The 15,565-nt window shown below is 34.9% G+C and overlaps 2 protein-coding genes across 2 annotated transcripts in view; both read right to left on the bottom strand.

The window, feature by feature from the left end:
- Positions 1-1,787: 1,787 nt before the first annotated feature.
- Positions 1,788-11,075, bottom strand: LOC110110545 (kinetochore protein SPC24 homolog). Its single transcript, XM_020842074.1, has 7 exons — positions 11,014-11,075; positions 10,129-10,428; positions 6,892-7,079; positions 6,166-6,307; positions 5,971-6,072; positions 2,591-2,664; positions 1,788-2,090 (listed from the first exon to the last, which is right to left on the bottom strand). Exons 1-7 carry the CDS (start codon positions 11,073-11,075, stop codon positions 1,990-1,992), a joined length of 969 nt encoding a protein of 322 aa, XP_020697733.1. The 3' UTR covers positions 1,788-1,989.
- Positions 11,076-13,790: 2,715 nt separating this feature from the next.
- LOC110110511 (phosphoinositide phosphatase SAC2) overlaps positions 13,791-15,565 on the bottom strand; it is a 29,983-nt gene continuing 28,208 nt past the window's right edge. The window contains exons 15-16 of the mRNA XM_020842019.2: positions 15,335-15,434; positions 13,791-14,274 (exon numbers count right to left, since the gene is read on the bottom strand). Of these exons, the coding sequence (XP_020697678.1) occupies positions 14,143-14,274; positions 15,335-15,434 (232 nt within the window). The 3' untranslated portion in view covers positions 13,791-14,142. The remainder of the gene's footprint in view (positions 14,275-15,334; positions 15,435-15,565) is intronic.

Raw genomic sequence — 15,565 nt, forward strand, 5'->3', positions numbered from 1 at the left:
AAAAAAAAAAAAAAAAAAAAAAACAGATGAGGGGATGAAGACCTCATGGAGGATGAAAAGCTCGCGAGCTCTGCACGTCTCACATGCAGACGAAGAGCTCGAGAAGGTGCAGTGCGATATGCATTGTGCAGACAAACTGCTTCCAGAGTGCGGACGAGGGCCTCGAGGCTACTGCTAGCCAAGAAACCGAGGAAAATGAGGAATAATGAGCGGAAAATTGAAATCCAAGTGGGAAAAAGGCGAATGGCGGGCAAGAAACCAAAATCGAGTGTCTTGACAATCTCGTTTTGGTGTCACAACTCACAAGTTGAGCTCAATATTTGACTCATTAGTCGAGCTCGTACACCCTTTGACTCGACTCACCTCATTTACACCCCTAGCCGTGCCTCTATAAGGCTATTTTTTAAAATTATAAGAAGAGGTTGCTAGCCCTTTTATGTTATCATTGTGACTAGAGAAAAAAAAATTATTATATATGAATTTTGATGCAATTTATAGATCAAATTTTAATAAGAAAATTTCAAAATCTAATCTTGGATATGAACATTTTAAAGAAATAATAAATTTATAGTAAAAAGAGCTCATAGGTGAAAAAAATGCAACAATATTATCAAGAATATTTCAATATATGCCCAAATAAAACCAAATAAAACACTCAAAAGTATGCAAACTTTGTTAGATCATATAAGACACTAAATACTCTTCAAAACTTAGATACTAGTAAACAAAACGAGTTGAAACGGGACTAATTCAATGAGCCCAAATCACTTATTTTGAATATTATTAAAATATTAAGATGTCAAAAAAATATTATATGATCAAAAAGTAAACTATGATGGAAGATTATGATTTGTGCTCAAAACGACAAGCACAACTCCCCTTGGCCTATTGGTTGAGAGCTTAGGCTTCCAACTAAGAGGTCCAAGGTTCGAGTCCATGTGTATGCGTTGTGTGTATGAATTTGCCTTAAATGGCCTAAATGTCCCAAAAAAAAAAAAAAACTACAAGCAAAACTCCAAAAAATATAGTCTTTAGATAAGTCTTTCATCAGCTTTTTCGAGGTTCGAAAGTAAGCTTTTGGTATTCCAAAGGAGAGTCCCAAGAACTCTACGAATCAGCACCAAACAATCGTTGTCGCTTACAGGGCCTGCTCTCACTAACAAAGTTGAGACTTCTTCATTACCAAATCTAATGCCCATCAAAACCCACTATCAAAATTCAAAATTAATGTTGACACTCATTGACATCCATAACATCAACATTCTCCCTCTCTCTCACACATGAAGAATTATTAAGTACAAACGCCAAAAGCATCCAGAGGCGAATGAGGCAGCGCCACACCACTCAATGCACAGTACATGCATGACGTGACGCCTTCTCATTCGCCTCCGGATGCATTCAGCATCCACACATAATAATTAGCACCCACAAACTCTACCTATCAATGCCCAACACTTGTTGCCACTTACAAGGCCGGCTCTCACTAACAAAGTTGAGACTTCTCCATTACCAATGCCCATCAAAATCTACTATCAAAATTAATATTTACACTCATTGACATCCATAACATCAACATTCTCTCTCACACACACACATGACGTGACGCCGAATGCATCCGGAGGCGAATGAGACGCTACATCACCCAATGTATTGTACATTGCATGATGTGATGCCTTCTCATTCGCCTCCAGATGTCCCCCCTAAATTTGAGAATTTCGAATCAGAGCCAAATTGAGAGTCAATTTCAAGCCACCCTACTTGGTGATAACATGGCAACTCATGACAAGGATTGCAAGTGATAATAACCTTCATTGAAACTAATTAGCATAATAAAAACAAAAAAGAAAATCAATAACAATATGGGCATTCAATTTCTTTCTAAATTGAATGGTCCTAATGCTTCAGTCAAATCATCAACCCAACCAGAATTTTAACACTGAAACCATATCTCGTAGAGTCTACAGTGTCGGCCACGAGATTAAAACTCTCCTATGAAGACATCTTCCACAGCTTATCACAAACCTCAAATGGGGGCATCGCTGGGTCAAACTCAAACCTCTCGACCTTTTTCTTGCTCCTGTCCACAATAGCTGTGATAAGTTTTAAGGTTCACATGAACAAAGCATTTTGCCAACAAGCTGCTATCAAGCATGCTCAAGTAAATTATTATAGCAAGCGGAGATTCTTCTACAAAATGGTGCAAATTATTCTGTGCAGACACCGGACGCAAGCTTGCATCCGGATTGCTGCATTTTTACTGCGCTTTTGATGTATTTTTGCAAAAAGGCAGCCAATACACAATTTTAATTACATATTAGCTGTTCTTTTGCTGCCCTTATTGAGTATTTGAAAAGCGCAGCAAATATTCAATGAGTAAGATATTTGTTGTGCTTTTGCTGTATTTTTGAAAATACTCAACAAAATGGCAGCTAATATGCAATTAAAATTGTGTATTAGCTGTCCTTTTGCAAAAATATATCAAAAGCACAGTAAAAGCGCAACAATCCAGACCGCGCATAATAATTTGACGCAAAATGGAGGGGTTGAAAACTTGTATAAATATTAACGACAATAAGAAGAAAAAGGATACATCCAGAAATCTTCGTTTTGTTTGTAAGATCAGGGATAATCTTTGTTACAGAAGCGCACATAGAGAGTGCATTCCTGCAGGAGAGAAAATTGAACGTTAGTTCGAATCAAATATTATTTCTTCAATTTGCACAATAGTTCTTCGTTGGTCAATGCTTCATCCTGAATTAAAAGTTAGCAGACATGATGCAACGCACTAAATAAAATATATCTTGGCCAAAGTGTGTTTAAGTCGGTTTTGGTCCATTGAGTCAGACGTGAGATTAATCAGCAAAATAAGACAAACAAAAAATAATAATAATAATGTATTAAAAGCGACGAATATCACAAGTAGAGCTCGCCACGAAGGTAGTGATATTTCACCTCTTCTCGTATTTCTTCAACTAAATCCCACAAATCCACTAAACTATAGGAAATTAATAACCAAAAATGTCCAATCTTGATTGATTCAAGGGAGAATTGTAGAATTGTATAAATTCACAACTCCACTTGAGATTCACAACAAAGAAAAGTCTTTCTCGACCTCAGCCAAATCCGAAGGGTCAATATAGTGTGAGGGGAGTTCAGGAAACCAAAACCATGACCATGTTAAATCAGTTATGACTCTTTGCAATGTTAAGGTTGTTGAAAAGCAAATTCTTGAATTCTGAGAGGAATGGGTCAATCATCAAGGGTAAAGAACGGATTGAAGATCCTATACTTAACCAAGAAAAGACAAAATTCACACTGCCGCCTCCATATCTTCAAGTATAAAACAATTCAAGGAAATTGAAACACAATCCTGAGATACTATCAAGTATGTTCCCTCGTATGATCCTAAAAGACTTCACACAACAATAACATCAAGTCTTTATCACACTGTGGGGTCGACTATATAAATCTTTTTTCTCCATTACATTCTATTAAAAGTCAAATTCTCATTTAAATCTAAATAAAAAATGTCATTTGTAATACTTTCTAACCACGTCTTTTTCGGTCTACCTCAAACTTCCTTAACATAGGCCAGATCTAATATATCTACTCTTCTAATCGGGTCATCGGAAGGTTGACGTTCTATTGACCAAGTCATCTAAGGTGATTCTCTCTAATCTTATTTGCCATTGGAACTACCTTTTCACAAATATACTCGTTTCCCATTTTGAAAGACTTCAAATATTCAAAAAAAAAATTAATGTGAAAATAAAACTTTCGTAGCTAGACAACTGAAATTCTTAGGAACAAAAATGTTCTGAAACACAGAGAACCAAGTTGCCAAAGAATCATTATTGGAGGTGCTAGTGTTAAAATTTTACATTCAGTTTACCTACAATTTAGTCTATGAGAGTTAATATCGACTCTTATTATTATTATTATTATTAAAGGGGTTCTGACATTCACCTAAGTTAATATCAACTTCCATAACCCTTTTACTCGTTGATAGATAAGTTCAAGTGCAAGAGGGATAGTGAAGGATGCATTGGTACAATTTGATAAATTAATATACCGTGGATTTTATTGTCTAGAATAGAGGGATGCATGCTGATTCCTGGTATTTTGGGTCGCCTGTTTCTAATAACAACAAATGCTTGATTAATGGTAGGAACAGATTAATGAGACTGTCAATTGAAAACATGGCATTAGAGCTTAATGTTTTCAACATGAGTAGGTAGTCATTCAAAGAAGAAGAAGAAATGAGGAAATTGCCACAATTGAACCTATTATGGATGATCTTTTTAAAATAGGTAGTTCCTTTGAGCCCCCTTGAAGTTTGTCCTGAAAATTCATTTGAATCTGAATCAAGCATGCAACAAGAACATGATATTTCTAATATATGTTCATTTTTTACTTCATGCAAGAAATGGAACACAAAGATTGGAAGCCAAAATTTGAAGAATTAAGACCTATAAACGAGAGTAAGCATGATGAAGTGCCCAAACTAGCCTTAAACCAACCCGGCGGGTTGAAATATACATTTCTAGGAGAGAACCAAAACTATACAGTGATAATTTCCTAAATGCCAACTAGTGAGCAGGAAGTTAAGTTGCTTACAATATTAGAAAAACATAAAAAGCAATAGGGTGGATATCAAAAGATATAGAAGATAATAATCCTTTAATTTGCACACATCGGATACATTTAGAGGATAATGCAAGGGCATCCCAACACTTCAATAAGATTATCAACATATGAAGATCCTAAAAGATGAAGTTCTCAAGCTAATTGATGAAGGAATTATCTACCATGTTTATGATAGTGAGCGGATAAGTCCTACACAAGTAGAACCAAAGAAATTGGGAATAGCTATGTTAAAATTAAAAAAATATTACTAGCACGTCTCCTCTAGTTGGATCATGTATTGAGTATAGAAAATTAAACTCTGCCTCTAGCAAATACAATGTTCCCTTGCCATTTCTACACCAAAACTTGGAAAGAGTAGCTGGACATCGTTACTGTTGTTTTCTTAATGAATCTTCAGTATACTACCAAAACACAATTGCTACTAAAGACAAAGAAAATAACACTTTCAAATGTCCCTTTGGAACATTTGCATTAAGAAGGATGCATCTTGGCCTCCATAATGCTCCAACAACATTTCAAAAATGCATGGTGACACATGATGAAACATCAACTTGAGGTTTTTATGGAAGATTCAACAGTGCTTTGGAATTCTTTCGGTGATTGTTTGGATAATTTGAAATAAGTCTTGGGAAAAAATGTGAAGAGAAAGGTCGTTTTATGTCATTACATGGTTACCTCCAAAATTGTTTTGGGTCATGTAGTGTCTTCAAAAGGATTTGAAGTTGATAATTCAAAATTTTAGTTAATTAACAAATTGCCTCCACCAAGGATAGTTAAGGACATTAGTGCAGTTTTAGAGCATGCAGGATTTTATGGTATGCTCATTAAAGAGTTTAGCACTATATCTAAACCTCCTAATAAAAGACTGGTCATTTGAATGGACTGAAAAATTGTCAATAAGCTCATAAACAATTCATTGAAAATTTCAACCTGTCCAACGTTCTACCCCATCCCCTCATATTGTTCATTTCAAGGAGATTTGCATGATATTACAGTAGCTAATAAAAGAAGCTCGATCATGAGTCCAATTCATAGATCTAGACTATCAAGAAGCGCTCATAATTCATTTAGGATCTTAAATAATGTTGTCTAATATATAAAACTTCAAAGAAGTTTCACGCAAATAACCTGCAAACTCCAAGTTCAGAAATATTAATGAGGCTCAAACAAGATGGGCATTGGGGTGCAAAAAGTAACATCGGCTCTTTTGGTGAGATCAATACTTTTGTGTTGACAGGTTGGTAAATTGCCCAGTTCAATAGGATTAAACAAAATATATTTGAAACTTGAAAAAGCAATTATTCTCGAAATGTGTAGACATACAGTGACTTTCGCATATTATTCTCTCTTTGCTTGACTAGTTGCCATCGTTCTTCGAAGGAAATTCTTTGCTGCTCTAGATAATCAAGTTCGTCACCAACTACTGTGTTGAAAACAAGAAGAAAGAATAATCAGCCATGAGCACTAAACTTAACAGATACTTAAATTTTCATTATCTTTTTCAAGAAGAGTACTTATCTAATCCCTTGACGAAGCAAGTGTTCTATGTGCATTTTTTCCTCTAGTTCGGTTTGAAGCTCATTTAATTTTGAATCAGCCATTACTTCACCTTTTACTTTGTCTATCCTTTCTTTGCATCCATTTATCCTCTTTTGAAAATCTGAAGTCAAAACAATTGGTAGCAAAATGTTTTCATGGCTTAGATGTTTCTATTTGCACTTAGTGATTAAATTATAAGCAATAAATATAGTAACCCTTTTTAACTTTGTCGCAGTTCTTTCAAAGGCAAAAAAGGTTGATGTGGTTGTTTATTGGTGTCATTTGAGATGGGCACAAACAACACCAACATAAATTTAATGAAGGCAAAAAGTCAAGCACTCATTCAGAAAGTAATATCCATTTACCATAAATATAATTATATACAATACATAACAAAAATGATAGCAACAAAGCTCTTCTAAAACATTTTCATAAGAAATGGAATCCTCCTCAGCCTGTGTCCAAGTTTTAAATGCATCCAAGAGACTGAATGCAGTTCTTCAAGGCAGTCGAATAAAAGATTGTTATAAAGACTACAACAGTCCAAGCAGACTTCAACGTATTTCTTTTTTATTAATTTTACCCATATGGATGGTTCACGAAAGATTTATGTTTTTACATCTTATTGTTATTTTTATTTACCTCCTTCACAGTTGTAGCAGCTTAAGAATATATTGAACTTAGGCGGACAGGACTGAATATTACCTTCCAATGACATATTGGTCTCATGGACATTGGTCTCACAAAAGGATCGGAGAGACTTCGCACTTTCCAAAGACTGCATCAGGCTGTCACCATCCTTCCCATCATTGAGCATACCAATAAGATCATTTGCAAGTGAAAAAAGTTTCTCAATGTCCACCCTTTTATTGGTATCTCCCATCAGTAAATAACTTCATAAAAAAACTGAGACAGTTAACCAAAGCAATGAAAATAAATAATCATCTCCATCGACAAACATTTTGAAATTGTAAAAAGTTGAATTTGGCAGAATATAATGTACTTGAACTGAAAAATAACGTCTGTAACATTTAAATTATTATTCTCATGTTTCTGGAATTTGGCTAAAACATATATGATATTTCTCCACTAATTTCAGACAGATTTAACAAAATATGAATACTATAAAAGAGAATGTAAAATTACTCTGCAAGTAAATACTGAAACATGTTTGCATAAAGCTTAGCCCTTTAGTGTGAATAAAAATCTTATCACCCACACTAAATTCTCAAGGGAGAGTTGTTCAAATTAATTTGGCACGTTTTTCCTTATGACATTTCTAAATTTAATGCTCAACAAAAAACACCTAAGCTCTCATAAAGAGCAACACCAACTCTACACTCGTATAGAAGACAACTTCATATAAGCACAACTAAAAGAACCATCAAAATAATAACCATAAAAGTCAAATAGAAAAGCTCAACTTTTATTGTCACAGGGACTATCAACGCAATCTAAGGAAAGCACTCAACTAAGAGGAGACTTCTTATCAAACATATCACCATTCCCATAAATCATGCTATCATAATTTGTAACTTCCACAACATGCACAACATCTTATTACATCAAAATTAATTTAATGTAACCTAAATTTGCAATAAATAAGATTAAAAAAGCTCTCTTCAATCTTGTGGCTTATGTAGCATCTTAATTTGTGAAAATTATGCATAGGGCTATTAAAGATTTGATCTTAAGCCGATCCAACCACAGTTCAAGAACTCAAAGTCATTCGAGCCTATCTCAAGTAAGCCAAAGTCTAAAGGTTGGCAAGATCTAGACTCTACTCAAGCTGCATGTGCCCCCCTAACTTTAAAGTGAATTTGATTTAAGAAATTGATTCAATCTCAATTAATTATCGGTCATCTAAGGGATTTTTTTAGTCCAATATACATGTGTGCACTCATATATTATATATATAATATGCTAGTGGTCATGGTTATGTGGGTGGGTGTAAGTTTGTCGCAATACACATCCATTCAAATTTAACTATATATATAAATTATGTGTACAACCATTCAGATATATACTTTTCAATCCAAACTCAAACTTGCAAGAGTTTGGCTTGATCCAAGTTTGAGCTGACTGATGCTTAACTAATTATTCAGCACATTGACTACAGTAAAATCCAAAATTAATCCAATTTTTAGTAATCTTTGATCTTCCAGAAAAATTCACAACCAACTTATGCACATACATGACATTTTTCAAATTAATAAATCAGCATATTCAAGAGAAACATGCCATTAAACCTAATGGTCCTTAGAAATACACATTCACTAATCATAAGAAAAATGTTAAAATTGAAAATGAGCTTAAAGCTAGAGCTAGATTATGTGGGCGGGTCATATACAAATTGGATAAAACAAGGCCAAACTCCCAAAAAAATCAGCCAAATCTAACACAAACCTCTGAAATGGTTCTAACGATTTTTTCTATGCCCTATTTCTAAACGATGTGCAGCTATGAAGATTGCAGAATAGGAAATCAAAAACTACTTCAATAAGAAGGGAAAATAAAGGAGATTCGAGCAAGTGAATATGACAAAAGCAGCAGACTAAAAAGATGTGGCCAACATTGGAAAACATATGAGACGCCAAGGGATTTGGCATGAGAAACTAGCACCAATAGTAGCGGGGCAAGAGGCGGAGAGATTGAACAAAGCAAGAGAGAGAGAGAGACTAATAGCCAGAAGATCCATAGCAATAAATAAAAATGTAGAACTCAACACTAAGAGAAATTAAGCAGCAATAGAGAGAGGTCTGAGTAGGAGAACAAGAAATAAAAAGGAATGTAGATGAACAAAGAAAGCAACTTACGAAGAGAAAGGAAATATTCTATGGTTAATTATCCAATGATGGACCAAGGAAGAGGTTGAAATAATAGTGCGGTGAATAAACACTGTTGCGAGGAAACTTTATAATGACGTGGAGAGGGCGTGAAGTTTGCTAGTCTACTTGATTGACAATTGGATTAGCTTAAGTAGAAAATTAAGTTAATAATATTCAAAGTTTAATTTGATCAAAATAAGTTTTCAATTGCTATATTTAATTTAAATTAATTATTCAAGTAAGTTTTTTATTATAATTACCTTTAAAATAAACTAAATGACTAGAAAAATTCTTTTATAAAATTTGGATGAGAATAATCTTGCCTACATTTTATTTCTTAGCATAAAATTGGAAATTGCTCACAAAGTATTGAATTACTCATACATCAAATTTATGGTTCAATACTCAATTTTTCTTTAAAAAATTAACTTAAGTTGATGTAATGATTATTATTAATAACCACGTAATTAATATAAATTCAAAACATTTGATTTACAAATAAAGTTCTATTAGCTTGTGTTCTCACATCCAGAAATGGCACTAAATTAGTAAGACTAAAAGCATTCATTAAACAGCACTCCATTATGACTCTTATATTCTAATAGAAAATTTCGAGAATGACAAATGCGCTCATAAGTCACTGACAATTAGGGTTGACGAGGAAGCATCTAAGCTTGACACTGTTAAAAGATTTACTGTCATAAGTCACTAAAAGTATATTGAAGTTATAACTTCAAAACTGATAAAATAACAAGACAATTCATGTTCTAATGCTCCAATAATCACCCAAACCTAAAAATAACACACTGGGTTTTGGATTCTTATAAACAGATTTCTTATGGAAACTAAAGATGAGCATAACAGATGTTTTCTATTAAAATCAAAAAGTGAAAAGCAGGAAAAAAATGTCTCACAAAAATCCAAATCTGTATACTGCTCGTTTTTCACAGAATATGCTATCAGCAGGGCTAATAATGGCAGGGATCTTCTAGTCTAAGCCAAGTTAATACAGCAAAATGGAAAATAAAAATATGATATATCTATAATGAAATATGAAATCGGATAAACACACCCTAAAAACACTATACAAAATCAAAATTTGAATCATTTATACCTCTCCTTGTCGTCGTTGTTGATTTCTGAATGCTCGCGGTGTCGCCGCAGCTTTGATGGATGCAGCTCTCTGTCGACCTCGAGGCTCCCACAGTGAACCCTTGCAGGTGCCTTTGAAAATGCGGAGATCCGACTCCAAATGCTGCTGCGTCTCAGCGGCGTAGTCCGCCGAACTCGTTCACAGTAGAAAGAGGAGTGAAGTCGAGACGGGCGGAGTGGCGACGTCACGTGTATCCGAAATAGAAACCTAGCTTTTCCGAACGAGGAGAATGGATAGCGTGTCAAAAATTGACAATCTGATCTGGATCCGATTTAAAAAAAAATCGAATTTGGGTCAACTCCTTTGTAAAATGGATCGAGTCCGGATTCGAATTTCTGAACCGTTTGAAAAATGGGTATGTTTCTGATTGACCCGGAAACCCATGGGTCGACACAAATGTCAAGTCAATCGGTCATTTCGCAGACTCACAATAGTTTCTCCCGTCAATCGGTCGTGTCGCGTGGCAGTCGCGTCCCGTCACCGTCGTCGGCCTGCCGGCCGCTGCCCGCCCGAGCTGCTGCTTGCTCTGCCAGCGTCCCGCGCAGCTGTAGAGTCGAAGACGCTTGCGAGTTGCGGCTGTAGTCGTCCCGGATTGTCGTTGGACAACCGCGTGTTGCTAACGCCCGTGAGCTACAGAGCTGAAGACACTAACGAGCTGTCGGCCTGCCGCCGTCCCGCCTGAGTGACAAATGTTGCTATCCCTCCCTGGAGGGTCGAGTCGGGTCAACTCTATAAACCCGTACATGTCGGGTTCGGGTTGACAATCCTGACATGTTTGCAAAACTAGGTCAAATTAGTGTCGACCCATTTAAGGCCGGATCAAGCCCGATTTGATCCAAATCTGACCTATTAACCCGAATTGACACCCCTAAGAAGTAACGTGATTCAGGATTCGCGATTAGGGCCATCCCGCGATTTTATATAAGTGAAGTTGAAAGTCTGAAGTTGAAAGTCTATTATATTTATAAATTCGTATATCTATCTTGAAGAAATGTGAGATGATCAAGTGAAGATATAAGTAAAAGTAGAGTTATAATGGGAATCGAGATGTATGTAAATCCTTTATCTGATCAAATGGTGATATAATGAGACATCGTAAAATATAAATGTTATGGGATATTTCATGTCATGTTATATATTATGTTATTTATGTTCTAATATCATGTTGAGTGAAATGCTTATATTATGCAATCATATTCATGTGATGTTGAGAAATGTTATATATAATAAATTAATATAATTATTGTTTTTTATATAATGGCATTTAATTTTGTAATAGTAAATTTTAGATGACCTACTGAGCATGTGATTGATCACTCTATTTATTTATAAATATTTTTAAGAAAAGATAAAGGCCTTGTTGACTAGACTGTATTGATACAGACCATTGACCAAGTTAAGTCCAAGAGCTAGATTTGTTCAGTTTATGTATTATTTTGTCAGTCATAAGTATATTTATATTTTGATGAAAATAAATATAAAATTATGATTAATATACATTATTCTTCTGAAAGCTTGTATTGAAAGTCATGCCAACAAAGAGAAATTTTGACTATATATATTCATTCGGAATGAATATAATACACACAATCACATAAATAAATAAAAAAAGATAATGGACATAAGATCTTTTACATTAAATTTTTAAAAAGAGAAATATCATAAGACTAGCATCAATTTATACAACTTATACTAGTAGAATATATGAATAACAAATGCCACCCTTCCCCGCGAATTTTTATTGGGTCCGGTGTCCTGACGTAGCTCTACATTTGGACGCCAGTAAAATGGTGCCATATAGCGGCCATATTATCACGGGCCCGGCCCGCCGAAAAGTGGGTATATAACACGTGTATTTTTTGAAATATGACGGCCCGATTACCCAACCCTGAAAAAAGATAGGTATCGCTAGGTACATTCTCAGTACCGCTAAGTATCGCTAGATACATGCTCAGTACCGCTAGGTATCGCTAGATACATGCTCGGTACTGAGCAGGTACATGCTCGGCACCGCTCAGTACATGCTCGTTACTGCTAGGTATCGTTAGGTACATGTACTGAGCGGTACCAAGCATGTACTGAGCGGTACCGAGCAGCACGATTTCTTTAAACCCTAAATCCTATATAACATATATAGAATAATCCGCCAACAGGTTGTAAGACCTTTAAAAAGAGTGGGGGGGGTTAACTTTTCGGGCCCAATTCATATATACGACATCGGGCCGATCCCAAATAGTTAAAACACGTGCAAAATCTACAAAATACAACGGGTTTAGGTCGGGTCATCGGGCCGCTACGTGGCGCTGTTACACTGGTGTCCGAACGTAGAGCTACGTCAGGACACCAGACCCAATAAAAATTCCTTCCCCACACCTACAGGCTACAGAAGGCATCAATATAAAGCACGCTAAAATAAATTGTAACTATTATCCTTCATCTTGCAGATATAATTATATTGACAACCTAAATAATCTTTCTAGAGAAAAAGCAGCACGCCTTGAAGGCAAAGAAAGAAGCGTCATTGAAAAATAAGGAAGATTAGTAAGGTAGCAGGACGATCCTCCTTTTCGAGTTTAATGTAACTTGACCTTAAGATAATTGGTGAGGAGACAGAAAAGATACGTAGGCCACTAAGGATGACTAAAATTGTTGTCGGTGAGATGCAGAAGACCATGGAGGTGCTTAAGGATAGTCATGCCAATCATAACAAAAATTGAAAGAGATCGATGAACCGATATAGGAAGATCATGGATGTTAACGACAATTAGAATGATACTCTTTTTGGAGGAGGAGATAAGATGGCTTAAAGGTGATAGGCAATATAGCACGAGAAGGTTATGGAAGTCATTGAGTATTAAATGGTCGTATTCGTTTTCGTTTGGAACAACTTTCATACTGCATTTTAAAATGGCTTTATAGTATAAAATTTTTAATTCAAAATATTTTTTACTAGAAAACTGTTTTATAAAATAGTAAAAAAGCCGCCCCAAACGAAGCCTAATATGAAGCCTTAGGTTTCGTGTGGGACGACTTTCTTACTGTTTTGTAAAACTATTGTTTAGTAAAAAAATATGTTGAAAGCAGAGAAAAAATAGTGGTAAAAAATTATCACAAACAGAAGGCTTAGTTCTTGTTATCTTACAACTTTACCAACAAGTTTCCCTTAATCAACAATAGTTCTAAACTTGCCAAATGATGTTATGGCCCTTTTTGCACGAACTTTTATTACATCCAGTGAACGTACGCTCCTCTACGTTCGGTTTAGGCAAAAAAGCGTCTGTACCAAATTTTTTGAAAAAACTCGGTACAGACGCTTTTTTTGCCTAAACCGAACGTAGATGAGCATACGTTCACTGGATAAAATAAAAGTTCCTTTTGCACCGCTATAAAACATAAAATGCGGCTTAAGAAGAAACTCCTCGGCTTTCTACTCATCCACAACACCGTCAAAGTTGGCATTATAAAAATTTCTTGAACAAAAAAATTATGCAAGAAAGTTATTTTAAAAAGCAGTAATAAAGTTATCTCAAATGAAACTTTAATCTCATGTTTAAAGGACGACAAAAAATACAAAATCACAGTTTTTTTATAATTAATGTAAACAGATCTGCAAAATAATTATGAAAAATAACTGCACATCCTTTGATAAACCTTATACAAATAATTAAATTGAGCGTACGGTAAATAAAAAACAAAAAAAATCCGTTACATGGAATTGTGCTTCTACAAAATAAAAATGGTGTATATATACAGAATCGAAACTTGGTTTTCCTTTTTTTCTTCCATAATCAATCTCAAAAAGAATTTGCAAATATTTACTCCTACTTCCTATTTGACTATGGCCGGAGATGAGAGTGAGAACCTTAATCAAATTAAAATTAAATTAAATAAAATCTACATGGGTAATCTTACAAATGAATAATCTGTCTTGAACTGAATAGGGTTTCACCTTTCTCTTGTGCTTAGCTTTTGCAGTTAAGCATATGGGAATTGAAGGCCAGAAGTCTTTATTTTAGTGAACAAGGTTTCTCCATGAAAAACCCAGCTAACAAAGCTGTCTGAAAATTCTTTGGGGACATCATCGGTGGAAAGAACTGTATCCATTCCCTGTAATCAGAGTAAAAAAAGATGACGATGTATGGTTAGACATCCATTAATAGAACGTCGAATAGGTTAGTCATGGGAAGCTTTTTGCTGTATATATTCAATAAATTCTACATTTGTTTGGTAGTCTTTAGCCGGTTAACCTTTTAGCCAGATTAGCTGAAGCCACAGATTTGCCACTCCCCCGGTCCCCCCAAAACAATCCACACAAAAATAAAGTGGCTTTTTCAAGTGGACGGGAAGTTTCATATAGGCTTCAGTTGGGACGTCTTTCTTGATATTTTTTATGCTTCGTTTGGGACGATTTTCTTTCTGCTTCTTAAAACAATTTTTTAGCACAAAGATTCTAGTTTTTGTACTAAAAAGTTGATTTATGAAACAGTAAGAAAGCCGTCCCAAACAAAGCCTTAGTTTTGCCTAAGAAGTGTTTTTATCGGTTCAAGCAATAAAAAGATGATGCGACTTGAATTTAAATGAATTTTCTTTTTCCGGCAGTGTAACATATCTCTATGCTAAAAAAATGCTTAAGACATAACAATGAAATTTATTTTTGTTTAACTAAGGCTTCATTTGGGGCAGCTTTCTTACTGCTTCTTAAAGCAACTTTTTAGTAAAAAAATTAATTTTTTTGTACTAAAAAGCTGCTTTAAGAAGCAGTAAGAAAGCTGTCCAGAAACAAAGCCTAAATTCTATATTGTTGAAATCTAATCTGACTTCTAAGAAATCAAATCTTGCTTTTTATGGTCAAGCTAAGCCAGTTTAGAAGCTAGCCAAACTCTCAAGTTGGTTTTTATTAACCTAATTAAACAATGCTGAAAAGGACTAATGATAAAAATTATATTAAGAAAGGTAATTAAATGGTCTTTTGCAGATTGAGCTTAAGCAGATAACAATACCTTCATGCTCAATCCGACTTTTCTAATTAAATCATACAATAAAGCAAACTAATGAAAGAACCATATATGTTATGCTATTGCAATGTATTTTTGGCGAATCCACAGACAAATATATGCAACACAAACAAACAGAAAGACAGGACAGCGTTAGCACCAAAATTTCTAACCTTTATAGGTGAAATTTCATCATATTCTAAGCCGTTAGCAACAATCTCGGAGGAAAGATTTGCAACCGAAGAGTTCATGGCTGTTGATTTAACAGTTGACCTACATGCACAGAAAAGCATGGTCAAAGGGCCGGCCATCTAATTGACCTTTGAAATATTATCTAAAAAATCATAAGAGTAATCAAATTACATTTTAATTGCAAAATTTTGATAATAGAATATGAAATAAAA

This window comes from Dendrobium catenatum, unplaced genomic scaffold (assembly GCF_001605985.2).
Source record: "Dendrobium catenatum unplaced genomic scaffold, ASM160598v2 fragScaff_scaffold_898, whole genome shotgun sequence".
Taxonomy (NCBI): Eukaryota; Viridiplantae; Streptophyta; class Magnoliopsida; order Asparagales; family Orchidaceae; genus Dendrobium; species Dendrobium catenatum.